At 41.8% G+C, this 27,828-nt stretch overlaps 1 protein-coding gene across 2 annotated transcripts in view; it reads right to left on the minus strand.

Moving 5' to 3' along the window:
• Positions 1 to 27,828, minus strand: part of LOC117712380 (uncharacterized) — a 111,583-nt gene that overhangs the window by 32,573 nt on the left and 51,182 nt on the right. The window contains exons 18-25 of one of the 2 annotated variants that reach the window (XM_076938186.1): positions 22,575 to 23,651; positions 21,096 to 21,189; positions 18,583 to 18,653; positions 12,944 to 13,309; positions 9,524 to 9,681; positions 4,588 to 4,758; positions 3,521 to 3,554; positions 1,380 to 1,452 (exon numbers count right to left, since the gene is read on the minus strand). In XM_076938186.1, coding sequence (XP_076794301.1) covers positions 1,380 to 1,452; positions 3,521 to 3,554; positions 4,588 to 4,758; positions 9,524 to 9,681; positions 12,944 to 13,309; positions 18,583 to 18,653; positions 21,096 to 21,189; positions 22,575 to 23,651 — 2,044 coding nt within the window. Of the gene's footprint in view, positions 1 to 1,379; positions 1,453 to 3,520; positions 3,555 to 4,587; positions 4,759 to 9,523; positions 9,682 to 12,943; positions 13,310 to 18,582; positions 18,657 to 21,095; positions 21,190 to 22,574; positions 23,652 to 27,828 lie in introns of both variants that reach the window. The other variant, XM_076938185.1, reaches the window with a different exon arrangement.

Here is a 27,828-nt window from a genome sequence, read left to right on the forward strand (position 1 = left end):
GACAAGCTTCTCCTTGCAGTGGATGGTGGTTAGTACAGACTCTCAAATAGCCAACGTGTAGAGAACAAGACACCGTAGAATGCTCAGCCTCAAGTGGGACACACATATCACAACCCTCCGCCAAGGCTCACTGGTCTGTGAGGAAGAGGGGTTGGAAACATTCTAAGAGGCAGAGGTTGTGGATAACATCAAGGCAACACCATTTTCCAGACACAGCAGGACAGTTACACATGCAAAGTCATAGTGGTTGATACAGATCTGTACAAGTTCAAGGCAGGAAAAAAACCCAGTATCAGAAGTGGAAGGGTGGGCATACAATCCCACTATGTGCACAGGAGCGACTGGCATTTGATAGCAGTGGGGACAGAAGAGAGTCAGGTTTTATGGAGGGGCCCCCCCTGGTAGGTTGTCCACAAGGCAGGGTAGGACCCACTCCCAAGACTAATGGGGCAATGCATTGGACTCCATGAAGTATGGGGGGAAAACTCAAAGCTGGGGGGAGAATGAAGGGAGGGTGGTTATGGGAGGAGCTGGGGGAGGGTGGGTAATATGATCAAAATATGTCATATGAAATTCCAAATGATTATGAAAAATATTGTGCTTTTAAAAAGACACAATAGCCACCGGGCAAAAGACACGGAGACACTGGGCATTGTAACTCTCATGATGTGAGTGGAACGATTCAAGTACTTTGCAAAATGAACTGGTGGCTTCCTAGTGGGGGACTGTAAGACAGTTGAGGAGATGTCTGGGGGGGAAAGATTTATTGATACCCATGCTGATGACGGTAGCAAGTATGTGTGTAAACATGCAGACACCTAGGCGCGGGCACACTCTGCATACGTGTAATTTATTTTGGTCAAGAAGACCGCAGTGGAGTTACTGAAAACATAAGGTTCTGTTACAATATCACATGCTGAAGCAGTAGTGGGCAGAAGAGAGACCCATGAAAAGCTAGAGGAGCCAGGGAGAGTGTGCATTTAGCAGTGAGAAGTGTCACCTGGGGCAATTCTGAAAATAGACGGACCCATTCTAGTGACAGAGTGGATCAAGGTTTGAGGAGGTAGAGTTCTTTTTTAAGGTCATGACAGCAAGATGAACTGAGCCTCAGATGCCTCTCACACTGGGCTCAGCAGGAGTCTGTAAAGCTCCTTGGAGGGAGTTTGAAATGGTTCTCTGTTTAGTATGGTATCAAGGGCATCTCTTGTGGGCCCAGAACCTGAACACTTCACCCTTCTGTGACTCAAGGCTGAGGGATGCAAACATAGGGCCCACATGTAGCAGAGGGCTCCTGCTCACAGAGCCCTCGTGCATGCCCTTCCAAGTTGCTCCACTTGGCAGAGGATGGACTCATACATGGCAAGGGTGGGGCAACTCACCCCGGCCTGAGGCTGTCGCACAAGGCTCACTTCCATGGCTAGCTTCTTCCATTTCATTTACTTGGGTTTCCATCTGTAAAATAGCACTATTTCAAAACATCCCCCCAAATTTATATAGCATTTAGTAAATGCCCAGAAGTGGTGGTTTAAAACTTAAATGTGTAAGCAGAAATGTGTGGAATTCTAGATAAAAATTATTACATCAAATGGTACCCTGGTTAACATCTCCTGTTTATTAATAATTAATATTCAGACAAGGTTTCATCATGTAGCCCTGGCTGGCCTAGAACTTACTATGAGACCACATTGGCCTTGAACTTGTAAAGATTTACCTGCCTCTGGGATTAAAGGTATGCGTCACCCAGACCTAGCCCTTATGTCTCCTGTTTCTTAATTTCTTCTTCAAAATGTACTCTTTTTACAAGTCTTTTTTCCTTACCTCTGTAATACATCTAAGTGGCTACATCATATTGTGTTTGACAGAAATTTCTTAGATAATGTTTTGATACTTTTTATTGATTACTAAGACTAATATTAATAGTTGCTTGCAGTTATTTTTAAGTTAAAAATATTTAGTATTGTACGTAATAGTAAAGCTGCCCCGCTGTGCATGTGGAGTGTGACCTCTCCTGACCCCTTTGCATGGGTCTGGGGATCTAACGTGGCCACCTGGCTTTCGGAAAACGTGCCCACTCACTGAGCCACTTCACCAGCCTCAGAGAGTTACTTAAAAAAAAAAAAAAAAAAAGTCAACTTAAGTACTCTTTTTACTTTGGCTTTTGGAGACAGAGTTTCTCTGTTTAGCCCTGACTGTCCTGGAATTAGCTTTGTAGACCAGGCTGGCCTCAAATTCATAAAATTCCTCCGGCCTCTGCCTCCCGAGAGCTGAGACTAAAGGCATGTGCCACCATGTCCGGCTGACTTAAATATTTATTACAAGTTAGGAGTAAGAATAAATAACTGAAACTTGACAGTGTACAGGGAAAATTGTGTCTCATCATCTGGGTAACCGGCAAAAGGTAAGCTCTGGCGACCTTGCATCTGATGCGTCCCTTTGCTGCCACTCAGGTTTCAGTTCCTGTCCTGTTGTCATTAGACTGAAAGCAATTTCAGAGGAGAGGGTGAGCCTGCCTACCTTTACCTGGCCCGTCTATCAGCTGTACCCACAGAGCTGGTGAACAAGCGTTTTGACTCTTGGTCATCCCTGTTTGTGGATCCCTGGGCATCAGTGTTGGTAACTGAAGTTCTGACAGAATGGACTTTGAGGCAAGGTGGGGTGCAGTAGGCGGGGTTACCAATTTCAGGTCTTATTTGAGTTTCCTCATCCTCTTCCTTGCCTTCCTCTCTTCTCAGGAGGAGGAGGTCCCTGAAGAACCGTGCCTACAGCCCAGCTGCACACTTGGTCTCGCTGTTTAGCTTGTTCTTCTGTACTCTGGTGGTTCTCTACCCCTCTTCTCACTAGCTCCTGCAGAGCTCTGCCCATGGGCTGGGATTCTGTAGTGGATGCCCATAGGGTTGCTGGACTTAGAAACGGCAAACCTGCAAAGCTTTGCCTGACTTTGGGCCTTTACTAGCCTTGTTCATCTGACTTTGGGAATATTTGTCAACTCCTCATATCCACTCCCCGACCTCCTGCTCATGACTCCACTAATTTTACAGGTGAATGAAGGAGCCCGGGACATGGCCATGTCTAGCACAGGTAAGACCTGCTATGTATCCACTGTGTACCCCTTCCTGCCTCAGTATCAGACTCCACGGTGTGAGAAGTGACTGCCTGGCACATGAATACTTTGCCCTTTGTTATTCTTCTGGATGAAACTCTTGTTTTCTCACAGCAAAACCAAAAGCCTTTCTTGTCACAACTATGTTTATAGGACAGACATTACTCATGTGAGGACTCACAGGCTGGACTCCCTACCCGATACCCACGGTGCCAGGCTTGGATTGGGCAGTACCAGGGATGGGCCGTGGAGGTTACAGGTTCACATCCTTGCTGCAGGGTTATGGTGATGCTGGTGGCAGCTGTGGTAGCTATAGATTCTCCTGGTGAGATGTCACTCGGCCTGTGGCCCAGATTCCCCAGGCTCTGCTTCACTCCTACAACCAATCAAACTCCGCTTCTGATTACTTATTTACAGTACCTTGTGCTTTTCTTTAGCTTCTCTCTTTGTTAGCCTTAAAAAAAATAAAATCTTTTCAGGCAAATGTTAAGTATATAAAATGCAAACAGTGTCTTGTTATATAACATCTCTGTAGTTGTAATTTACTTCACATGTTCATGTTAACTAATTTAAAATACAATCATTTCCTATAAAGTGGATTTAACTATAAACAGAAATTAAATGTAATGAACAAAGAGCAACAGTACTTGTGGTAGTTAATTTTAATTATCAACTTGATTCAACCAAGAATCACCTGAGAAGAAAATCTCAATGAGGGATTTCTAGATCAGGTTGGCCTGAGATAATGTTCATAGCATTCAGTCTTGATTATGTATTAAATGATGTGGGAAGACTTAGCCCATGGTGGGTGGCACCATTCCCTATGCAGTGGGTCCTAGACTCTCTCTCTCTCTGTGTTATATAAAATACAGGAGCATTCTATTTCTGATCCATTTTAGGATGAACAAACTCCATTCTCTCTCTCTCTCTTTCTCTCTCTCTCTCTCTCTCTCTCTCTCTCTCCCTCCCTCCCTCCCTCCCTCCCCCTCTCTCTCTCTCTCTCTCTCTCTCTGTCTGTCTGTCTGTCTGTGTGTCTGTCTGTGTGTATACAAGCTCAAGTAACAGTTTACCTTTAGCCTGATATAATGTATCAAGATCTCAAATACTTTGTCATACAAACATTTCAATTGTGTTCCCTCACTGTATCCTACACTGAATTATTTTCATCCTCATGTAAATATCTTCTAAAAGTTTCATTTTAAAAGGAAAATATGCTTTTAAATTTCATGTCCTTTACTAGTTGCCATCCATTTGTAAGTTGCTTTTCTGAGAAAAAAATCCCCAAGGACTGGTCTATCCTGTGCACTGTCCAGTTTCACTGCTGAAATCCCTGCTGGTTGTAGTCACGTGCCTGCATCTCCATCTGTCAGCAGCACTGGCAGGGTGCTCCTTGTTTGGAACACAGATGACTCCAATCTGCTTTGTTTCATAAAAGGTAATCCCTGTTAGCATTCCTTCACAGGAAATGAAGACTTCACAGTTTTTACCTTCTTTCAACCTGATCCATTTTGGTGAGAAGGTGGCCATCCTTCATCAGCAGCAGATCAGCAGCTTCTGGAGGGGACTTCTCAAATACCGGTGTGACCACAGGCTTCTGAGGGGCCCATGCTACCCTCCCACTCTCCTTTGCTTTCTTTATACATGAGTCAGGAACACACCTTGGAAAAATTCACAAATACCAACATTGTCTCATACATCAGTGGATAAAGGCTAAACAGCAGTTTGGTAACCTTTTGGCTTGTCTCCACCTGAATCTACTTACTAGTTGCAAAACATTGTAAAGTACCAGGTAAGGAAGAAAAAGTCAGATTCATTCTTCAACTGGGCAAATACAAGATTGTGAGTTTGTGGACCAAGAGTTGAGTCTGAGCATGTGCAAAGTGTGTCAGACAAAATTCAACAAAACAGCCCATCAGGCAAAAACTGGGGAAACTAGTTATGAGGACCACTCATAGGAGAAATGGCTCAGCAGGTAAGATTATTTGTTGCTTTTACATAGGACCCAAGCTTGATTCCCAGTACCCACATGGTGGCTCACATGCATCTGTAACTTCAGCTCCCTCTTCTGGTTCCCATGGGCACTGCACACACATGGAACACATACATACAGAGAGAGCACCCATGCACATAAGATAAATACACAAATTAAAAAAACAAATTCTGCCAGTCAGTGGTGGCACACTCCTTTAATCCCAGCACTTGGGAGGCAGAGGCAGAGGCAGGTGGATTTCTGAGTTCGAGGCCAGCCTGGTCTACAGAGTGAGTTCCAGGACAGCCAAGGCTATACAGAGAAACCCTGTCTTGAAAAACCAAAAAAAAAAAAAAAAAAAAAAAAATTCTAATTGATTTTTATTATCCTACATTTAATTTTAAGTATTTGTAAAATTATTACTAATGTGTGTATGAGACATGCATGTGCAAGTGTGTACATGCATTATGACTGTGTGAAGGTCAGAGGGCAAATTCATGACCTTGGTTTCCACTTTCCACCTTTATGCAGGCTTCAGGATTGAACCTTGGTCAGCAGGTGGCTAGGAAATGCTCCAATCCACTGGGCCATCTTGCTGGCCTTTGATTTTAATAAAATGCAAATGAACTTTGGATTTTATTCAACACAGTTTGCCATAATTGAAACTATCATAAGTGCCAGTCAAAGAACAATGAATCAGAACTACAATGCTGAATTTTCTATGAGAAAGAGGGTTAATATAAAGAATATGGGTGCTAGGCAGTGGTGGTGCATGCCTTTAATCCCAGCACTTGAGAGGCAGAGGCAGGCGGATTTCTGAGTTCGAGGCCAGCCTGGTCTACAGAGTGAGTTCCAGGATATATATATAGTTCCAAGGCTATACAGAGAAACCCTGTCTCAAAAAACAAAAACAAACAAACAAACAAAAAACAAAAACAAAAAAGAATATGGATTACTAAATGCCAGAACAATTAATTCAAAACTCATATGTCTGCAAATTTAGATTATAAGAACTGACCAAAATGAAGCATTTTTAAAAATATTACTAGTCAAATGCTTAAAACAACACCAGTAATATGTCACAAAGCATTTGCTGTTTACTAATGTAATAAATGCTTACTGAGGAGTCGCTTACCGTATAATACCCCTCTATGCCTACTGTGTTAGTAGCTGCACAAAATGGTTCTAAAGTGGGTAAAATCTGTAATGTCAATCAAAAAGCCAACAACTCAAATATAAAAATGCCAAAAGAGAAAAACTTAAGATAAATGTTATGCACGGGGTTGGAGGTGCGCTGGCAGTGGTGTCAGCGTGGACAGAGGCCTTTCCAGGAAGTGCTGGAGCCGGAGCACAGTTGCTAGAGAGTACTTAGTGCGCACAAACCCAGTTCAATCCTCAAAATTTCAACACGGCCTATGTTTGTAATCTCGGTCTTGGCTACATGTGACCAGCTTCAGAGAGGCAGAAAGAGAGAGAGAGAGAGAGAGAGAGAGAGAGAGCGAGAGAGAGAGAGAGAGAGAGAGAGAGAGATCCCCAACAGTGACACATTTCCTTCAACAAGAGCACACCTCCTAATAGGTGCCTTTCCCTGTGAGCTAAGCATTCAAACACATGAGTCTATGGTGGTGGCAGTGGTGGGGTATTCCTATTCAAAACACATACACAAATTAAAAAATGGCATGCATCCCAAGATACCCAGAGATCATCTGATCATCTCAATAGATGCAGCCATTTGTCAAAGTTCAACATGCCTCATGGTAAAGTCCTGAACGAGCGTACCTTAATATAATAAGAACAACCTATAGCCAACATTATACAAAATGGAGAGAATTTGAGTGCATTTCCCTATATCCAGAAACTGTTTTATTTAACATAATGCTTAAGTTTAGACAGAATACTGTAGCAAGCCAAAGACATACAGGGCTACACACAGGAGAGGAAGAGGTCAAATCACTTCAATTTGCAGACTGAGTGGCTGTCCACTAAAAGATTTTTTACTCCACCAGAAACCTTTTTGATATGAGAATACTTAAAAAAAAAAAACATCAGGATACAAACTCAACATATAAAAATCAGTAGCTTTCCAATATACCAGTAACTGAACATGTTGAAAAAGAAATCAGAAAAAAAAAAAAACCCATTCTCAACTGCCTCAGAAGATGCACATCCTCTCAATCAATGTGTATTTATGTGTGTTTCATTTTATGTGTATAAGTGTTTTTGCCTGCGTGTTTGTCTGTGCACCACTTGCATGCATAGTGACTGCATATGCCAAGGTATTGGGTTGAAGTTACAGATGGTTGTCATTGTGTAGGTGCTGGGAATTGAACCTGGGCCAGTGCAAGAGCAGCCAGTGCCCTTACTTACTGAGCCATCTCTCCAGCCCAAAGCTCATTTAAAAAAATTTTTTTATTAGATATTTTATTTACATTTCAGATGTAATCCCCTTCCCCCCACCCGGGAACCCCCTATCTCATTTCCCCTCCTCCTGCTTCTATGAGGATATACCCTCACCCACGCTCCCACTCTCACCTCCCCACCCACAATTTCCCCCACACTGGGGCGTCCGGCGTTCACTGGACCAAGGACTTCCTCTCCCACCTATGCCATCCTCCTCTACATATACAGCTGGAGTCATGGGTCTCTCCCTATGTGCTCCCAGGCTGATGGTTTGGACCCTGGGAGCTCTGGTTGGTTGGTATTGTTGCTCTCCCCATGGGGCCACAAACCCCTTCAGCTCCTTCAGTCTTTTCTCTGACTTCTCCATTGGGAACCCCATGATTAGTTCAATGGTTAACTGTGAGCATCCACCTCTGAATATGTCAGACTCTGGCAGACCTCTAAGGAGACAGCTATATCAGGCTCCTGTCAGCATGCACTTCCTGCCATCCACATCAGCATCTACCTTTGGTGAATGCACAAGGATGAAGACCCAGGTGGAACAGTCTCTGGACAGTTCCTCCTTCAGTTTCTGTCCACACTTTGTCTCTATATTTGCTCCCATGAGTATTTTGTTACCCCTACTAAGAAGGGCCAAAGCACCCACACTTTGGTCTTCCTTGTTCATGAGCTTCATGTGGTCTGTGAGTTGTATCTTGGATATTGTGAGCTTTTGGGCTAATATCCAATTATCAGTGAGTACATATTATGTGTGTTCTTTTGTGATTGGGTTAACTCACACAGGATGATATTTTCTAGTTCCATCCATTTACCTAAGAATTTCTCAAATTTATTGTTTTTAATAGCTGAGTGATATTCCATTGTGTAAATGTACCACATTTTCTGTATCCATTTCTTTGTTGAAGAACATCTGTTTTTTTCCAGCTTCTGGCTATTATAAATAAGGTTGCTATGAACATAGTGGAGCATATGTCCTTGTTATATGTTGGAGCATCTTCTGGGTATATGCCCAGGAGTGGTATAGCTGGATCCTCAGGTAATGCCATGTCCAATTTTCTGAGGAACTGCCAGACTGATTTCCAGAGTGGTTGTATCAGCTTGCAATTTCACCAACAATGGAGGAGTGTTCCTCTTTCTCCACATCCTCGCCAGCATCTATTATCAAAACTTCTGGGGGAATTGCCATCCCTGATCTCAAGCTGTACTACAGATCAATAGTGATAAAAACTGCATGGTATTGCTACAGAGACAAGCAGGAAGATCAATGAAATAGAAATAAAGACCCAGAAACGAACCCACACATCTATGGTCACTTGATCTTTGACAAAGGAGCTAAAACTGTCCAGCAGGAAAAGGACAGCATTTTCAACAACTGGTGCTGGTTCAACTGGAGGTCAGCATGTAGAAAGATGCAAATCAATCCATTCTTATCTCCAGAGCACATTTATTAAATGGTTACACAATATAGTATTTAGTGGATATAACATTATAAATAAATTCTGATTGGTAAGTACACTATTTGTGGACTTTTAATGATTCTAGCATAAATACCTATACATGCTATATGGATATATAAAATGTTTACACAAACATTTTAAGATATGTGTTTTTTGTGTTCACATTACATATTGACTATGTATTCACCTATTGTATATAATATGTAATAAATGTCCTTAATGCCTTCTAAATGTTTTCATGTTTTCCTGTCCCAGAGGGACCCAGCTCTAGAAATGAAGACTTTAACTTCAAAGGATGACACCAAAGCAAATGTTGATACACGCTGCCCAATTACCCACAATTACCTTGCTCAGCCATATTCTTAAACAAGAGTGTACCAGAGGGACCATTGTTTTACATTAATCAACTCTTTTTCTTTCTAAAGAAAATATTTATCAATTTAATTGGATTAATAGATATTAAATTATTTGTGTTTTTCTGATAACCATGCAGACATCTGAATCATCCTAGCAGAAGTCTACAGTTTATTAGTCCAAGTCAGGGTTAGTGTTTGGAACAGAAGAGAGACTGACTTTAAACTATTTCTGCAGTCTTACCCAGCAAGCTCATCTTTCTTCTCAGCAAGAAACAGCTTCCCAGTCCTTCCACCTTTCCTTTTGAAACTCAACTGGCTTTCATTACACTCAGTGACCATGAGACAGTTCTCTGAGACTTCTGATTCCAGACTCGGCTGCTTCTTGCTTATTTCTTCAACCTTTGATGAAAGTTTGAGGCAAGGGTGAGTGTGTGCTCAGGAAAGTGTTACTGTTCTTGTCACTTGACGCTCATTTCTAGTACAGGACTCAGCGTGCTTTGTGTAGGACTGGAGCGGCGCCACAGGGCAGAGAGCAGTCACTGCTCTTATACAGGTTCAGCTCTGAGAACCCATGCACATGGCGGCTCACAGCATTTACAACTCTAGTCCCAGGGGATCCAGCACTCTCTTCTGTCCTATGAGGGCACCTCGCGCACATGCCACGCACACACATACATTCAGGCAAAATATTCATAAAGGAAAAAAATAGATATATTTTAAAAGTTCTTGTTTTGTTTAATTTTAACATTAGAGACTATTTTTTTTGTAAATTATGCTCTGTTTTATTTCTGTTTGATCTAAGAAATAAAAACACAGAGGTTTATAAAACTTCAGAGATGAACATTCTTAGATCTGTCTTTTTGCATTCAGTCTTTGCCTCTGGCATGTCCACTGTCTATTTGATGGACTAACTCTGAAGTACAGGAGAAAACACATAACCTTCAGGATTTACTGCCAAGACTGTGCATGGAACCAACATGCACCACCATGGGTGTTAGGAGGAAAAATGAAGCATATCTCTTCCCCCTTCAATTTCAACAACTTTTAAAATCACTTTGATACTGAGGTATCAAAAACTGTGAAGGAGTTCACTGAAACAGATGTGCCCAATCCAGCTGCTGAGTGGTAGGTTAGGCTGCCGAACTGGTTTCAAATGCTGGGAACAAGATGCCTCCCACCAGGACAGGCACTAACTCTCATGTTCCACAGACGGATGGTACCTGAGTCATTCCTACTTCAGCTTCAAGTGTCCATTCAAAGCCCTTAGGGGCCACTGCTAGTATGTCATAGTGCCACAAGACACGATGCAATCCCACAATACTCTGTCAGAAAAATGACTTAACAACTCCATTCAGTTACTCAGCTGAATTAAAGACGAGTGAATTTGTGTGAGTAGAGGAAGCCCTGAACTAATGAAATTTTAGTGGATATGTGTTGTTGACCTTGTGTATTGTAAACACCAACACAGCCATATCCAGAACTTCAATGCCTTAGCCCATGGGAATGCAAAGCTTCTTGGGATAGGCTCAGAAGGAATCTGAATATGAATTTTCACAGTGTGCATAAAATGTCACCACAGCTGTCTCCCTGTCTGATGGGGAGATTAGCTAACCTGCCTCTGTGATTGAGCTGTACCCCATCACCATGCCTTCCTGCTTATCTGAGTGCAATAACCCTGTCTCAGCTGTATACAAGAATCCTGCTTCCTTGTTCATCTGCACAGAGTAAGCACACTAAGCACCTGGTGCTTTAGTTTCTCCATCAGAGAGCTCAGAAGCGGCCCAACTTTTCTCTGTTTGTTTTCCCTTCCTCCCTCACTGAGGCAGGCTGGCCAATCCCTGGAACCACAAGGATACAGCGAATTTGCAAAATAATTTCATGTTTTCTTAGGAGATGGGAGGTTTCATCTATACTTATTTTTTCAATATTTCTCTAGATTTTTGTGAATCTGGATCAAATATATTTTTTGGCAGATGATGGATGTTCTTGTATGATATAAAACCATGTGCCCTGAAACTAGTTTTACCGAAAACGTGCTCTATGGGATGCTTTAACGAGCTTGCGCACACCAAGCTTGCACCCATCAAAGCACGGGGACTATGCTCATTCGAATGGGAGTTTTTGTTGAACTTAGAGACATTTTCGTTTCTTCTCATTTATTGCTTCATTCCCATTGAGTAATTGTCCCTTAAGTCAATGAAAGCACATCTAGCAAAAGCTGACAATCAATTCCACACTCCTGTGCTTATCTTAAGTCAAAAGATCACATGACATGGGATAAATTGATTTTCCAGGCCATATGCTACTGGAAAGAAACACTGGAGTTGATTAGTGAAAAATCATTCTGAAAATGTTTTTCTGAACTTTTATTATTTAGACAGTAGAAACCACCTCTATCTACACATAAGTTTTATCTGTGGATAATCCCACTGTATAGGGAAGCCTTTTGTTTCGTCTGTCTGAGAGAGGGTCTCTATATGTAGTCCTGGCTGCCCTGCAAGCTGAAATATAGATCAGGCTAGCCTTGAACTTGAAGAGATCTGCCCACCTCTGCCTCCCATATGCTGGAATTAGAGGCATGCACCACTCACTATATGAAAGCTTTTAGTCAGCAAAAATAAGGGTAACACTGATTTTTGAAAGCAAGAATAGCAGGACCTCTTTGTGAATGTGAAACTTTTCTATTTTCTTCCTGTTTCATTGAGACAGGGGCTTACTGTGTAGCCATGGCTGGCCTTGAACTCACAGAGATATACACAGCTCTACAGTACTGGGGTTAAAAGCATGCACCACCAAGCCCAGCCTGGAATCTACTTTTAAAATGCCTATCTTGTTACTAATTTCAGCTTGTCTCGCTGTCTTTCTCAGTTTACACAGACTGATATCCTGTCATGAACTCCTGACATTTTAGGATTCAGGCTCTAGGTTTTATACTTGTGGCTACGGCAGCAGTCAGGCAAGCCCTGAATTACTTATATTAATGTAGCAATTTCTTAGGTGCAGAAATACTGTGATCAAAAATTATTATTGTCTGTATTAATTGGTTGCATGTGTGTGCCACATGCCTGGCACCCAAGCAGACAAGAAGGAGGCCCCAGATCCCCAGGAACTGCAGTTACAGACAGTTATGAGCTGTCATATGGGAGCTAGGGATCAAACCTGCGTCCTCTAGAAGAGCAGCCAGCACTCATAACTGCTGAGCCATGTCTCAGCCCCTGTGAAATGTTATGTATAATTTCAGTCATATGATTCATTTCTTTGGAATACATAAACTACAACCCTTTTGGTTTACTGGTCTTGGGCTCTGTCCAATACCCAATTTCCAGTTCCTACTTTTAGCATGCCAAAATCAAACACATTACTTCCTTACATTTCAGTTCTAATACTTTCGGGGACTTTGTAGTCTTGTCTTCTGACTCACGAGAATCCCCTTACGAATACGTGTGCAAAATGTGTGCAGTGTTTGCTTTCGTTACTCGGCAAATGCACAGGATGGCTGCTAAGCGCATGCTCAGACCAAGAGCATGAAGGAGAGGGAAGATATTTTCCGTGTTACCGTTTTTTTTCAAGTTTGGGACATGTCAACATCACTTCAGACAGCAAAGCAGACACATCTTCAGCTCACATCAGGCAGAGTCTTTGTTAAGTTACAGGTAATTACCTTGAACTGAGTCCTTCTCCTACAGTTACCCGGAAGTGGTTCTTCCACAGGACAAATGCTTTCCAACACATCCCCAGTGGAGTGCTGCAGCTCAGAGCCGCCTTTGTTAGGCTCTGTGTTATTCCCTGTCATGTCTCCAGTGAGAGACTCTCTCCCAGGCACTTTCACTGAAAAAACTTCTGGATGTCCAGGTGCACATTCTTTGTCATATTTCTTATTTATTTCAAGGTCTTCAGACATTTTTTTCAGATGCAAAGATGAGGGGTGAATTTGCTTGCTCTCCTTCTCAGACAGGAGATAGATTGTCATGGCTGGATCTGCAGGTGTGTTCTGCATTTGGGGACACATCTTCAAAAAGGCTGGATCCTTCAGGGGGTCACAAGATATAGATGAGAAAAATAGTAAGAAATAAATATATATTTTACATTTAAATTTCTTAATATATGTTTAATGTCAGAAACACCAGGCAGTATATATATATATTTTTTAAATCTTCAGCAACATGAGAATAAAAATATGAACTGGAAAAGTTCTGTTAGTCACTGTTGTTTGGACAAAACAATTATGTGTTAAATTAATTATTAATCAATTCACTGTGTAATTTACCAAAGGTGAATTGTTTACTTTTAATATTATAAATTTGTCCTTATATAAAATATTTGACCTCTTAGGCCTCAAAAAGTAAGCCATGTCAGGGAACTTCAACCCATTATCTGGTGAATAACTGAGCAGAGTGAAATTATTAGAGCCAAGCCCAGGGCTTTACAGTGCTGAGAGCCAGAGCACTAACAGCAGCCACCCAAAAGCTAAGTCTTAGTTTAAATCACATAACAGCACGCCGTGACATTTCTATGGGCTTTGAGTGTTACAGCTGAATATACTCTAGCGCTCACAAAAGACAACAGGTAACAGCATCAGCCACTTCCTAAATACCTAAGCTTATATCCACAGACAAAAGCCACTCCACGTTAACCAGAGAAACCTCCCCTCACCACAAATAATGGCAAAGGCAAAGACTCAAGGTTTCCCAAGATGCTGAGAGTAAATGACCATTGAATGCTCGGCCTTAAACAAGGCATTCCTAACACCACCACCCACCCCAGTAAGTCTCAGAGAGCACAGAGGATGAAGGGATGGAAAGTATAAGACAGACAGACAGACAGACAGACAGACAGGTAAAGGGCTGTGAGATGCCATCCTAGACTCAGCACAGCCAAAGCAATCATTAACTCACAATGGCTATGGCCACCTGCATTGGGTTCACGCAAGACCGGCCTGTCAATAATCAATCATGGGAAGGGGAGGGGTTTGGGGATCCTATGTTTACTGCTATCTATTGGCTATTGATAGATCCTGAGAAAAGGGAAATCACTGTCTTCAGGTGTGTTCCCACAGCTGAGCCCACTGGGATCCTACATGTGCCATGAAAACCTGATTACACAGACACTGCTGGTAAAAAACAAAGCAAAACAAATAGACATGGCTGTGTGAGAGAGTACGGGAATGGGGTGGATGGGTGATAGGGAGATGGGTGGTAGGGAGATGGGAGAGGGTTGGAGTAAGAGGGGTCAGTATGCATGGTGACTGCTGAGGTCTAGGTAACTGTCTAGTCTGCTGTCTTAGTTAGGGTTTTACTGTTATGAACAGACACCATGACCAAGACAAGTCTTATAAAGGACAACATTTAATTGTGGCTGCCTTACAGGTTCAGAGGTTCAGTCATTATCATCAGGTAGGAGCATGACAGCATCCAGGAAGACATGGTACAGGAGGAACTGAGAGTTCTACATCTTCATCTGAAGGCTGCTAGCAGAATACTGACTTCTAGGCACACAACTATTCCAACAAGGCCACACCTTCTAATAGTACCACACCCTGGGCCAAGCATATACATTCCACTCCCTGGCCCCCATAGGCTTGTTCAAACATATGAGTCCATGGAGTGGGGCACACCTAAATATAGCAGAATGCAAAATCCATTTAGCCCCCAAAGTCTCAACAATGTTAAAAGTCCAAAGTTCAAGGTCTCTTCTAAGATTCACCCAATCACTTAACTGTAACCCCCAAAGCAAGACAGGAACAAGCTGGGCAAACTCCAGACTCTGTGTCTCCATGTCTGATGTCAAAAGCAGTCTTCAGATCTCCAACTCCCTTTTCATCTTTGTTGACTGCAACAAACTTCTTTCTGCTAGGCTGGTTCCACTCCCTGTCAGAAGCTTTCCTCAGTAGATAGCCCAAAGCTCTAACATCTTAAACATTTTAAGAGTCTCCAAGGCAACTTCAATATTACAGCCTCTTGTTTCAATGTCTGGGATCCACACATGATCTTCTGGGTTCCTCCAAAGGGCTCCTCCAGCTCTGCCCTCTGTAGCACTCTAAGTTCAGGTTGATCCACTCCATTGATGCTGCTGTTCTTGGTTATCATTCCATGGTACTGGCATCTCCAATACACTGGCGTCTTCCACTGCAACTAGGCTCCACCAATAGCCTCTCACAGGCTCTCTTTATGGTGCCGAACCTCAGCTCCTTTGCATGACCCCTTCAGTCCTGGGCCATCAACTACAGCTGAGGCTGCACCTTCACCAATGGCCTTCCATGGCCTCTCACAGTGCCAAGTCTCAGCTGCTCTTCATGACCCCTTCATGCCTTCAAAACTAGTACTACTTGGGTGACTCTTACATATTACCAAGTACAGCTGTAGCATGAGATACAACTTAGATATCTTTGGAACACAGTTTCTTTGTGCTCTCAAAAAACACATGCCAGAAGATTTTACCTCAGTGATTCTGGCTTCTTCTTAATCACCACTAATTTCTTAGCTCCAGCTAACCAGCATCAATTGTCCCAGTAGTCTCTTCTAACTTTCACCCTAAACCCAGAGCCACATGGCCAAAGCTGCCAAGTTCTGCTTGCTGGGGCTGGAACATGCCCCCCACCTCCATTCATTCTATAACCAGCTTTCCGCTTTCCGATTTCCTCTCTGCCTGAGCTTGGCTGTCCTGGAACTTGCTCTGTAGATTGACTTTGAGCTCAGAGATCTGCATGGCTCTGTCTCCTGTAATGCTAGGATTAAAGGATTAAGTTTTTCTTCACCCAGAACTTACTCTAGTCTGTCCTTGAACTCAGACATTTGCTGCCTTTGCCTCCTGGGATTAAAGGCTTGTACTACCATGCCTGGACTTAAATTTAGCTGAGTGGGATCTTGCCCCAACGTCACTACTCCCTTAACTCAATTTAATATCCTTGTACACAGGATTCAGCTCTGTTTCACTTCCTGAAGCCCCTTTAATATTCAAACCATATATTTTCTATTTTTCCTTTCTCAGCTTCCTATGCAGTTTAAAACATTCTTCATGAGTCTTAACCAGAGAACAAAGTCTATGAAAAGTGTTTCTGGGACTTCCTTTGTCAGTGCAAGTAATCTGAGTCTCTTTCACCTTAGCCTCAGGCAGTCTCTTCAGACAAGGGTAAAAAATAGCCACATTCTTCACCAAAATACCACAAAACAGTCTCTAGGCCACATACTGAAATTCTCTACTGAAACCTCTTGAGCCAGGTCCTCACAATTCGAATTACCCTCAGTAACAAAGTCTTCCATATTCCTACTAGGATAGACCATTAAGCCCCACTTAAAGCAATCCACTGCTTTCCAAATCCAAAGTCCCCAAATCCACATTCTTCCAAACAAAAGCATGGTCAGGCCCATCACAGCAATACCCTACTCCTGGTACCAACTTCTGTCTTAGTTAGGGCTTTACTGCTGTGAACAGACACCATGACCAAGAAAAGTCTTATAAAGGACAACATTTAATTGGGGCTGGCTTACAGGTTCAGAGGTTCAGTCCATTATCATCAAGGTAGGAGCATGGCAGCATCCAGGCAGGCATGGTGCAGGGGGAGCTGAGAGTTCTACATCTTTATCTGAAGGCTGTTAGCAGAATACTGACTTCCAGGAAGCTCGGGTGAGGGTCTTAAAGCCCACACCCACAGTGACACACCTACTCCAACAAGGCCACACTTAATAGTACCACTCCCTTGGCCAAGCATATACAAATCATCACACCTACAATTTTGTGCAGTTACTAATGTCATGAGGAAACTGTCTCATATGTTTTTACTAGCATGTTCTATGCTCTGGTGTTCTTAGACACTAATCACAATAGAAGTCAATTAGAACTGCTTTGTATAGTTAGCTGCAATAATCTCAGACCCAATCAACCATCAGGCAGTATTTTCTGCAGTTATGTATAAGCTTTTATGGTTTTTGCTTTTATAAGTTGCCCCTGGGATGGGCCTGAACATAAGAGAGACACCTGCACCAATATAAGAAACTATTTAGAATAAGACTTTCACTTTGAATAGGGGCAGAGTAAAGTTTAAGTTTCCAAGACCTCCCTGGGAACTGACATCTGCTTGTCAAAAAGAGACATATACGTGGGTAACTGACATCCTGGTTGGCAAGTTAAAACATGAATGTTAGGCAAGGCAAGTCCCCTGCCCCAGTTGAATACCCCAATCAATGGGAACAGGATAAGTGTACAACAAAGACACGTTTATAAGGAAATCCCCATCCCTAAATCCTGACTGGTAGAATAACCTGGCACAGATGTTTGTGCATTTTAGGCTTAAAAACCCTATAGGATCTTAACTCAATGTTGCAGCCACCTCCTGAGTCTTATTTGCCGTTCTGATGGCATTTAATAAACTACCTCTGTTTGGCTGAGATTGGTGTCTGAGTGGCTTGTGTGACAATTCCCAGACCTCAACAGTGACCTTGTGTGACATTGTCTAAGAACAGGCTTAACTAAAAATATTTCACTAGTCATGGTAGCACATGCCTTTAATTCCAGTACTTGAGGTGGGCGGACCTCTGTGAGCTCTTTTACCCTTGTTTATAAAATGAGTTACAAGACAGCCAGGGCTACACAGAGAAAGGTTGTCTCAAAAAACCAAACCAAACCACACCAAACCAAACCAAACTAAACCAAACCACACCAAATCAAACCAAACTAAACCAAACCATACCAAACCAAACCAAACCAAACTAAACTAAATCAAACCAAATCAACCAACCAACCAAACAGAAACTTTGCTAGCGCATATCAAACTATGACCTTGACATTGAACAACATAGATGCTACACTAACTATAGCTAAGGTGTGTCTCAGTAGGGATGGGCTTATTTTCAAGCCCTTATCTCCTTCAATACAGAAGCTTAAGACAATTAGACACCAAGAGACAGTACACTTCTTTGAATTTCCCACTAGCTATTGCAGGTGTAGCACAACAATTTTAGGCCACTGGAAATGATTCTCGAACAGTGGCCATCACTGTTAGGCACATGCAAGTTCAGGTACACAGGTCTATGGCTCAGACCTTCCCTCATCCTGTGAGGAAGTTATACATGGAAGCAGGAAAACTACTCAGAAAAATGTCTAGTCTCAAGCAACAAACTAAACTGACTATAGCTTCTACGAACACACTGTTTTATTACTAGTTAAGATGTTTGAAACATTACATGTCAAGTATGATATAAAATTGCTGCTGAAAAGCTGATTGTTCAAGAGCTGTTTGGAGTATTGCACATTATTAACATAAAGAAAGCATGACAGAGAGATGTGAATTAAAACTGTGCATACCGACAGCTGGGTATTCTCACTGCTGTCGAGATTCCTTTGTTCCAGCTGTGATGTCCCCTCAGAGTCCACTTCTGCTGAAACACACATACGGTTCTCTATAAACTCAGGTTATAAAGAACAGCATTTAAAAGTAAATGAAAAGAATAAAACTCTAAAGGATAGTGGTTGTTTTCAATTTCTAAGTTAAAATTTTAAATCAAGGTTAATATGCAGGTGGCTCCTTCATTAAAAAAATAGTTATAAGTAAGCTGCTTTACACACACAAAGGGAGACACACACACACACACACACACACACACACACACACACACTTTTTGCATTATTGGGCTTGATAAAGCCTTCGTCTAAACGTGGAAACCTGAACAGCCCAAACCTGATTACAGTCATTCGGACAGTGGGTGAAAGGGGCCTCTAGACACCCTGATGTTAGAACAATTCTACAAACACAGACTTGACTCTGTCGACAAGATCTCCAGAAGCAAAATGTTAAGACAGGAAAGAGGAAGATACATACAACTACACCTTTTTTTTTTTTTTTTTTTTTTTTTTTTGCCTCATAATTCTACATTTTATACAACCCTTGTAAATCACTGAGTCCAAAATTAATAGGATGTGTTTGTGCATTTATGTGTAATAAAGCATTTTTGCTCATTTTGTGACAAGTTCCCTTCTTTGCTGCAGCTAGATCCTCAGTGGTGACTACACAGATAAACTGATGTCCTTCCTATGTACCCACTTACGTTTTATCAGCAAGTCAACTCTATCTCCAACAAGAGAAGTCAAGTTATTTACTATTTACCATTCAAGTCCAGAGGAGATAGCCCAGTTAGTAAAATGCCTGACAAGTAAGCATAAGGACCCGAGTTCAAATTCTGGCACCCACTTAAAATCTGAGTGTGGCTGCACAAGTCTGCAATCATAGCACAGTAGGTGGCAGAAGGCACAGGTCCCTGGAGGAGCCTGCTGGCCAGCCAGGGAAGGTAACTGATGAACTCCAGGCTGGGGGGTTGGAGGGGGACGAGGTCTCAACAGATAAAGTGGGGGTGAGGTGGGGGCAGCAAGATAGCTCAGTGGCCAAGGCACCTCCTGTCAGGTGATCGCAAGACTCATATGATGCAAACAAAGAACCAACTCAGGTAAGACCTCTGACCTTCACATAGGTGTTATGGCACATTCCTGTGTGGCCAGCATATTCACATACATGTGCATACAAGATATGTAGCTTAGAGACAAAAAGCTGAATGAGTGACAAAAAGTGGTGAATGAGGTGTGGCCTCCACACACACGTGCACAGTATGGTCAAGCACACACCACATGCATGTGTACACACACTGCATTTGTTTTACTTCCTGTTCCATGGACTCATTCTTTCTTTTTTATATTTTGAGACAGGGTTTCTCTGTGTAGCCCTGGCTATCCTAGCATTTACTATGTAGACCAGGCTGGGCTCGAACTCACAGAGATCAGCATGCCTCTGCCTCCCGAGTGCTAGGATTAAAGGTGTGTGCCACTGTGCCTGGCTTCTTCAGTGGATCCATACAAGCTGCAGGCACTGAGCTCTCAAGGATGGCAGCTTTGGAGCTGATGCTTTAGCTAGAATTTCAGAGCGACTTAAATAAGCTTTACAGACAGCAGCCATGGGTGAGGCAGGCCTAAGAGCACATGCTTGTCTAAGGGCAAGGGTCTAGGTGGACAGCACCTCCACATCCACTGGTCAGCATGTGCAGGTTCCAGTGGTTCGGTCCACTGACAAGACCAGCTGCCAGAGGCCTTGTCTTACAATAGTCTAACCAAGAGTTCACCTTTCCATTTTAGACTCTGGCCTCTAGTTGCCCCTTATCAGACAATTCACATTTCAATTGCCAAAGGTGTTATGGACTCTGTGATAAAAATTTTAAAGGTCTAGGGTGGTGTTTTATTGTTTTTCTTATTTCTCCATGACAATTTTTTTTCTTCTCTAAAACCTTTTAAACAATGGGAAATAACACTTTCTACAAGACTCTATACCCAGGTGGCCGAGCAGACACATTTAACTTTATTTATGATTACAAATGTAACACAACTGTACCTGGCACCATAGGTCTCTGGGGGCATCTCACCCGTGAGGAAGAAAGGACTGAGAAAACTTGATTCTACTTGGAACTGGAAGCTGTCTCCCTGTCTCTCCCCTTGTTTTTGACTTTGTGAAGAAGCGTTCCAACTCTCTGCCCTTTGCTGGGCAGAGCAGCCTCTCATCCTTCCCCACGCTGCTCTACTGGCCTTTCCTTCCTTCCGTCCTCCTTCCCTCCCCCTCCCATCTCCAAGTCCTAACTTTCGGAAGGTCTCAGAAGATCTTGACATAGAACTCGTAAGGAGCATTCAGAGGCCCTCTCCTCTTGTCCTGGAATGACAGACACCCAGGCCCCCTTCTTGTCCATTTAGTTGGTACATTTCTTTGGCTGTAGGGCACATGTCTACCACTCAGTCCACCGGTGACCGCTAGTCCCAGTGACGTTCAGACTGCTCGCCCTTACCTGCTGCCTGCTCTGTTTTGAGATACTGCACCTGCTGATCTGTAGCATCAGACAGAATCCCCTCACACTTGTTTGGCAGATTCTCAGAGACATTCTGCAAAAATCAATACCCAGGATCAGTCTGCAAACATTTCTCAAGCACTTCATAAGACAGTATCTGAAGTTTTTCTATTCATCATTTCTTTACTTTTTACTTTGTTATTAAAAAAATCTTGGAAACAAAAATGTCACACACTAAAATCAACCAGATCTAAAGACTACAAAAGCTAATAACTTAATGAAATTCCTATTTCAAAATCATTGTTTTGAAATTAAGTAAATGTCAAGTTCCTGAACATGGCTACAGAGGAACTTTTGAATAATTTCTAGATCAAGCCAGTACTTTTTCTTCATATGGTGACCAATCTTTGAATACAGAGTTGTAGGGTCCATGGCTATAATATATATATTAACCAAAACTGGATGGCACACTTATCTCAACAAGAAACTACACTTTAGGATGTCTGCCTTTGATTTGTATTTGCACTGGAATAAATGTCTATATAAAACACTTTAAATCAAAGTTTATATGTGTATTGTCGGTAATATAAATGAGGGCAGAAAAAATTCTCTGTCTTTGAGACAGTATCTTTCTGTGTTACCCAGACTGACTTCCAACACAACTTACAGGGTTGGTGCCGTCATCCCGTGCACACCTGTTTCATCCCTAGCAAATGCTGGAGTTACTAGCCTGTGCAGCCACACCCAGGAAATGCCCCAAATGCTTCCCACGACTGACCCTGCTTTGTTGTAAAGCTCCATCTTTGCCATGATCACATCTTGGTGAGCATAGGCACGGGACGGTAGGACCTTCATTTGGGTAAGCAGGAGTTTTGACAATCTGAATGTACAGTGGGAAAATACTGATGGCAGGCGGTTGACTAAAAAGTGAAAGTAGTAAGAAAAGCACGGAGAGGGGCTGGAGGGTGGCTCTGTGGGTTAGAACACTGGCTGTTCTTCCAGAGGCCCCAGGTTCAATTCCCAGCACCTGTGTAGTGGCTCACAACCTTCTCTAACTCCAGTTACAGACATACATGCAGGCAAAACACACACTTAGAATAAAATCTAAATAAATCAAAAAAAAAAAAAAAAAAAAAAGACCATCATGCAAATATTAGACATGTCGTGGGATTATCTCTTTATTACATAAAGCCCACACAGTGTTTCAAGTCTGGAGAAGAAGGAACGTTAACAGCAGTTACTTACTAAATGTCTAAAACGCTAGATGCTGAATTCATGCCCCTCCTTTCTAGTGTCTCAAATGACATAGCCAGGGTGGTTTAAGAAGCAGATGCCATGGCGCTACGTTCCTTTGCTTAGGAAATAGAGTAGTCTACGTGGCTACACAATCTCATGCACACATGCTCGATTTGATTAGTAAAAAATTTTTCACTAACAGACAACAGGCATGCAATTCATACCAGCAAAAGAACAACTTACCTCATTTTCAAGGTGGACTTTCTCCCAAGCCAGGATCTCTTCCTCCAAAATCCGGAACTCGCTGTCGGACAGCCTGTTCTGCAGTTCTTCATTCTCAAAAGCTCTTGTTGTCCGGCCATCAGGGGGCGCATCACTGGTGGCTCCCACAGTGCGTACTGGGGCTTCACAATTGCCCTTGAAGGGCAGTGGCTTCAGGGACAAGTCCTGTGTGCCTTTGCTTTTCCTGTACATGTCGCTTACAAGAAGGGTAGAATCACCCCAACTTTTTATTTCGCTCACCTGACTCCTTTCCTTGGCGTTTGAATGCCTGTTAGCATCACTGGATTTCAGCGTGTGTCCGATATCTAACTGCCAATCAGTGCGTTTTGGTTTCATAGTTTTTTGCAATTGGCTCTTGAACTCATGGCCTTCTTGCTTTTCACCCACACGTACTTCTGGGCATTTCCCCTTTACCTTTCTACTTTCAATATTTTTAGAAGATTTCTCCTTTCTTTTATGAAAAGATTCTTCCAATTCAGACGTGTTATTTTCACAGTCTAATTTATTTCTCATTATGGGAAACTTAGTAGGTGACTGGCCACTGTATTCCACAACCTGAGAGGATGAGGGAGATGAAAAGGCATTTCCAAGGCTACCTTCCTCCTGTCTGGGAAAGGTCTGCAGTGCTACAGAGACCAGCGCTGCAGTCACATCTCTGTCACCAGAATCAAGCATATTGTTAGTGGGGGCTGAGCTCAAGTGAGCTTTTCCTGAGGCATCAGGTGGTCGCTCTTTCTTGTGGTAAACATTAGCTTCGACACCTTCATAGATCTCACCAGCCTTCTGGGTTGGCTTGTTTATGACACGTTGTTCAGTTTTTTTACCCTCTGGTTTTTCTCCTTCTGTCAACAACCTTCCCCCACGAATTGGCCCCTTAGCAGATTTTGAAAGTCCAGATGTATCTTCCTCATCAGAAACCATGTCCATCTCTGGCTCCTGAGATCTTTCTTGAAGTTGTGAAGGTGGAGGGCTCGTCTGTTTGGCTTGATGCTGGGATGCTCTGGATGCCAGGGGATGTTTCTCTAACCTATCCTTGTCCTTAGAAATCATAGGCAGGAACAAACAAACAAAAAGATTTAATGTGTACCATTTGGCTTTTCATAATATACGTTTAGTTACACAAGAATCATACAAGTGAAATGAACAAATAAAACCCAACAGTCTGAGTCTAAGAGACAAACAATTCTACAAAGCTGGTCTGTGATCTTATCTTCATGGGATGCTGAGACATGTACCTGCTCCCACACATATAATAAATAAATGGAAAGTGAAAATCCTTCATTTATCTTAGTCCTCCCAGAAAAGTCCATGACCCAGAAGACTTAACACTATCACTGTTATTTAGACTGATCCTTACTTGGTATGTGTTAGGTAAGTTTAAATACTACAAGAACATTTATTTCACCATTTTTTAAATACTGATGTTTACTGACATTTAGTCATTGAAAATTAGTAATTGAATAGTAGGTGAACTAAAATTGTCTACTTCTATAATGGTGACACCATGTGTGTAAAACCAAATTCACATTAGAAGAAAAATCTAATGTTGTATATGAATAGCCTGCAAATGTGATGGTTTTCCAAGTTTTCCCTGTTGAGATACAGCTTCAAGAAGTATGGCAAACTTTACTAAGAACACAGGCACAAGAATCCTGATTTATCAAGTATCTAAAACATGTCAGATTCTTCTCAGTTGGGAAGAAAATTACTTTGAAGGTGTTTGTAGAGATTATAGGAGTCCTGACAACCATGAGAGCCACGGTGGCATGCAGCTGAGTGGCACAGGACATGTGCTGGGTTTTGGGTGAGGTCCTTTATGTACAAACAGTGTTGGTGGTAAGTCAACAGAGGTTTCTGATTGTCCCACTTCTGGGGGTATTGTAAAAAGTAAGTTGTCATTTTCCAGAGGTAACTTTGTATACAGTACTTACAAATCCATCTATCCATATGATTCTTCGGTAACAGGTAACTCATTTTAGAAAAAAAATACCTACATTGTGATTTTGTTCATTGGATGTGTATCCATCACAGGCACATAATTATCAGCAAAAGATTCAATGAAAAAAATGTACATTTTTAAAAGAACATAGAAACTTAAATTTTATTTTCCCATTTAATGTATAGAAATAAAGAATTCTCACTGGATATATCTTGTGAGTCAATGGGAAGGGGCTTGTTTGACAAACTCAAGACCCTAAGTTTGATTCTCTCAACACAAAAAGGAAAAGAGGAAGGTGAGGAACAAATAAAAAGGCAAAAGCAGAAAATACAAACCTATGTCTGTAACTGAAACTTTGAAGGTTCAAATGAAATTATTTTGTATTTTTATGGATTATAGATTTAGGCATTTCATTATTTATTTTTAATGAAAAATTTTATGCAATATATCTTGATCCTGTTTTCTCTTCTTCCAACTCCTCCCAGATCTTTCCTACCCATCCAACTTTAGATTCTTTCTTTCTCTCAGTCTTAAAAAAACCAAAAACCCAAAAAGCTCCACAAAAAAAGAAAAAAAAAAAAAAAAAACAAAAACAGGCAAAAGACCAACCAGATAAAAGATGCCAAATCAAAGAAAAATTCCACAAAATTTCACTGAGTTCATCTTGTGTTGGCCAACCACCTCCTGGGCCTGGGGACTTACCCAGTGGCACTCTATTGGGAAAAAACTAATTTTTATTTTGCAATTGAGTATCAACTGCAAATATCTTCTTGGTTAGGACCCATGTCGACTTCTCACTCTCAGCACTGGAACCTGTCTGGCTTGAACCTGTGCATGCTGCCTCAGTCTCTGTGAATTCATTGTGCGTCAGTCCTGTTGTGTACGGAAGACACTGTCTCCTTGAAGTCATCCATCAATGCTGGGTCTTACAGTCTTTCTCCTCTTTCACATAAATCCCTGAGCCTTGAAGGGAGAGCTTTGATGAAAACATCCCATTTAGGACTGAGTGCTCTGAAGCCTCTTCCTCTGCACATTGTTTAGTTGTGGGTCTGAGTGTTAATTCCCATCTGCTGCAAGAGAAAACTTTTCTGATGAGGTTTAATTAGGCAAGGCACTGATCTATGGGTATTGTTGTTTTCCTTTACAAGAACCATTGTATTTTGTTCTCCTCTAGGCCCATGGGGAGTTTGGCCACCCAAACAATGTCAGACAAAGGTTCCATCTTACAGTGTGTCTTAAATTCAATCACATAGTGGTTGGTTACTTCCTCAACATGTGTGACACTATTGCACTAGCCTATCTTGCAGGCAGATCACTGCTGTAGATTTCAGTGATTGTTGCTAGGTGATAGAAATAATTTCCTTTCTTCTCTGGTTATGTGCAGAGTACCTTCCCGTGCTATAAATGCGTGACAGTAGGGGTGAAGCTTCACCAGCTTGACTTCTCTGGGTTTGATGACAGAAGTGTTGTCTTAAGCAACGGGGCCTTACTGTCAACTCATACAGCACAACCAATAGCGTTGGCAGTAGCCTGTGGTGTTTGGGACTACCCTGGACAATGATTCAACAAGGGGTAACCCAGTCCTGGCACTGGAGTTTTATGGTGGCATAAAATGTCTAGTTGGGGCATTGTCTCCTTTATTACTTGGTGATCCTGTTTAGAGTCCTCTCATAGATATATGTATTTTAGGAGCTTTGACAGCAGTATGTTTCTATATGATTTTTCTTTTTTTAAAAATTTATTTATTAAATCTAAGTACACTGTAGCTGTCTTCAGACACCCATATGAGGGCATCAGATTTCATAATGGATGGTTGTGAGCCACCATGTGGTTGCTGGGATTTGAACTCATGACCTCTGGAAGAGCAGTCAGTGCTCTTAACCGCTGAGCCATCTCACCAGCCCTATATGATTTTTCAAAAGGCCTTTAGTGTATGCTGTTCTAATATTTCCTCATTTGCCTTCCTTTCCCTTCCCTCTCCCAATTCTCCTATTTGAGTTTCACTTTTATCTTTCACTATATTCTATTTTTCCTTCCTAGGGAGATCCTCTTCTCTACCCAGCTCCTTACTAATCTCTGTAGTTATTGGATTATAGCACACATATCAGAAGCTTAAGAGCTAACATCTACACATAAGAGAGAACATGCAATATTTGTCTTTTTGTATCTGGGTTACCTCACTCAAAATTATTTTTTTCTAGTTCCATCCATTTACCTGCAAATTTCATGATTCTATTTTTCTTTCTTTTTTTTTTTTTGTTTTTGTTTGTTTGTTTGTTTGTTTTGTTTTTTTCGAGACAGGGTTTTTCTGTGTAGTCGGGGCTGTCCTGGAACTCACTCTGTAGACCAGGCTGGCCTCGAACTCAGAAATCCACCTGCCTCTGCCTCCCAAGTGCTGGGATTAAAGGCGTGCACCACCACTGCCCGGCCATAATTCTATTTTTCTTAAGAGCTAAATAATAGTTCATTGTATAAATGTACCATTTTTTTTTTATTGTTCATTCATTGATTGAAGGGGATCTAGGATTTTTCCCATTCCCTAGCTATTGTGAATAGAACAGCAATAAATGTGATTGAGCAAGTGTCTTTGTAGTAGTCCCTTAGGCATACACCCAAGAGTGGTATAGCTAGATCTTGAGATAGATTGATTCTTGGTTCTCTGGGGAACCGTCACACTGATTTCTGTAGTCTTTGTACAAGTTTACACTCCCACTAGCAATGGAGAAACTATGCTGTCTTTTGTTTTATTCTTTTCAGCAATTCTGACAGTCCTAAGATAATATTTCAAAGTAATTTTGATTTGAATTTTGAACATTTGAGTATTGCTCAGCCGTTTGAGAGTTCTGTTTAAATCTATACCCCATTTTAAAGGTGGATTATTATTTTCTTGATGTCCAGTTTTTTGAGTTCTTTATATATTTTAGATCAGTGATTCTCAACCTTCCTAAAGCCTTTAATACAATTTCTTATGTTAAGGTAACCCCCCAAACCATAAAATTATTTTCATTGCTACTTCATAATTGTAATTTGCTACTGTTATGAGTTATTATGTAAATATCTGATTCTGGTGGACTTAAGCACTCCCTAGCTCTCTATTGGATGTGTAATTGGTAAAAATTCTTCCTATTCTGTAGTCTGTCCTTTGGATGGTGGTGTCCTTTGTCATACAGAAGCTTTTCAGTTTCGTGAGATCCCAGTTATTGTTGATGTTAGTGCCTGAGCTGTCAGTGTCCTGCTCTGAAAGTCTTTATCCATGCCGGTAAGTCTGAATTTGTT

The sequence above is a fragment of the Arvicanthis niloticus genome, chromosome 7 (assembly GCF_011762505.2).
Source record: "Arvicanthis niloticus isolate mArvNil1 chromosome 7, mArvNil1.pat.X, whole genome shotgun sequence".
Taxonomy (NCBI): Eukaryota; Metazoa; Chordata; class Mammalia; order Rodentia; family Muridae; genus Arvicanthis; species Arvicanthis niloticus.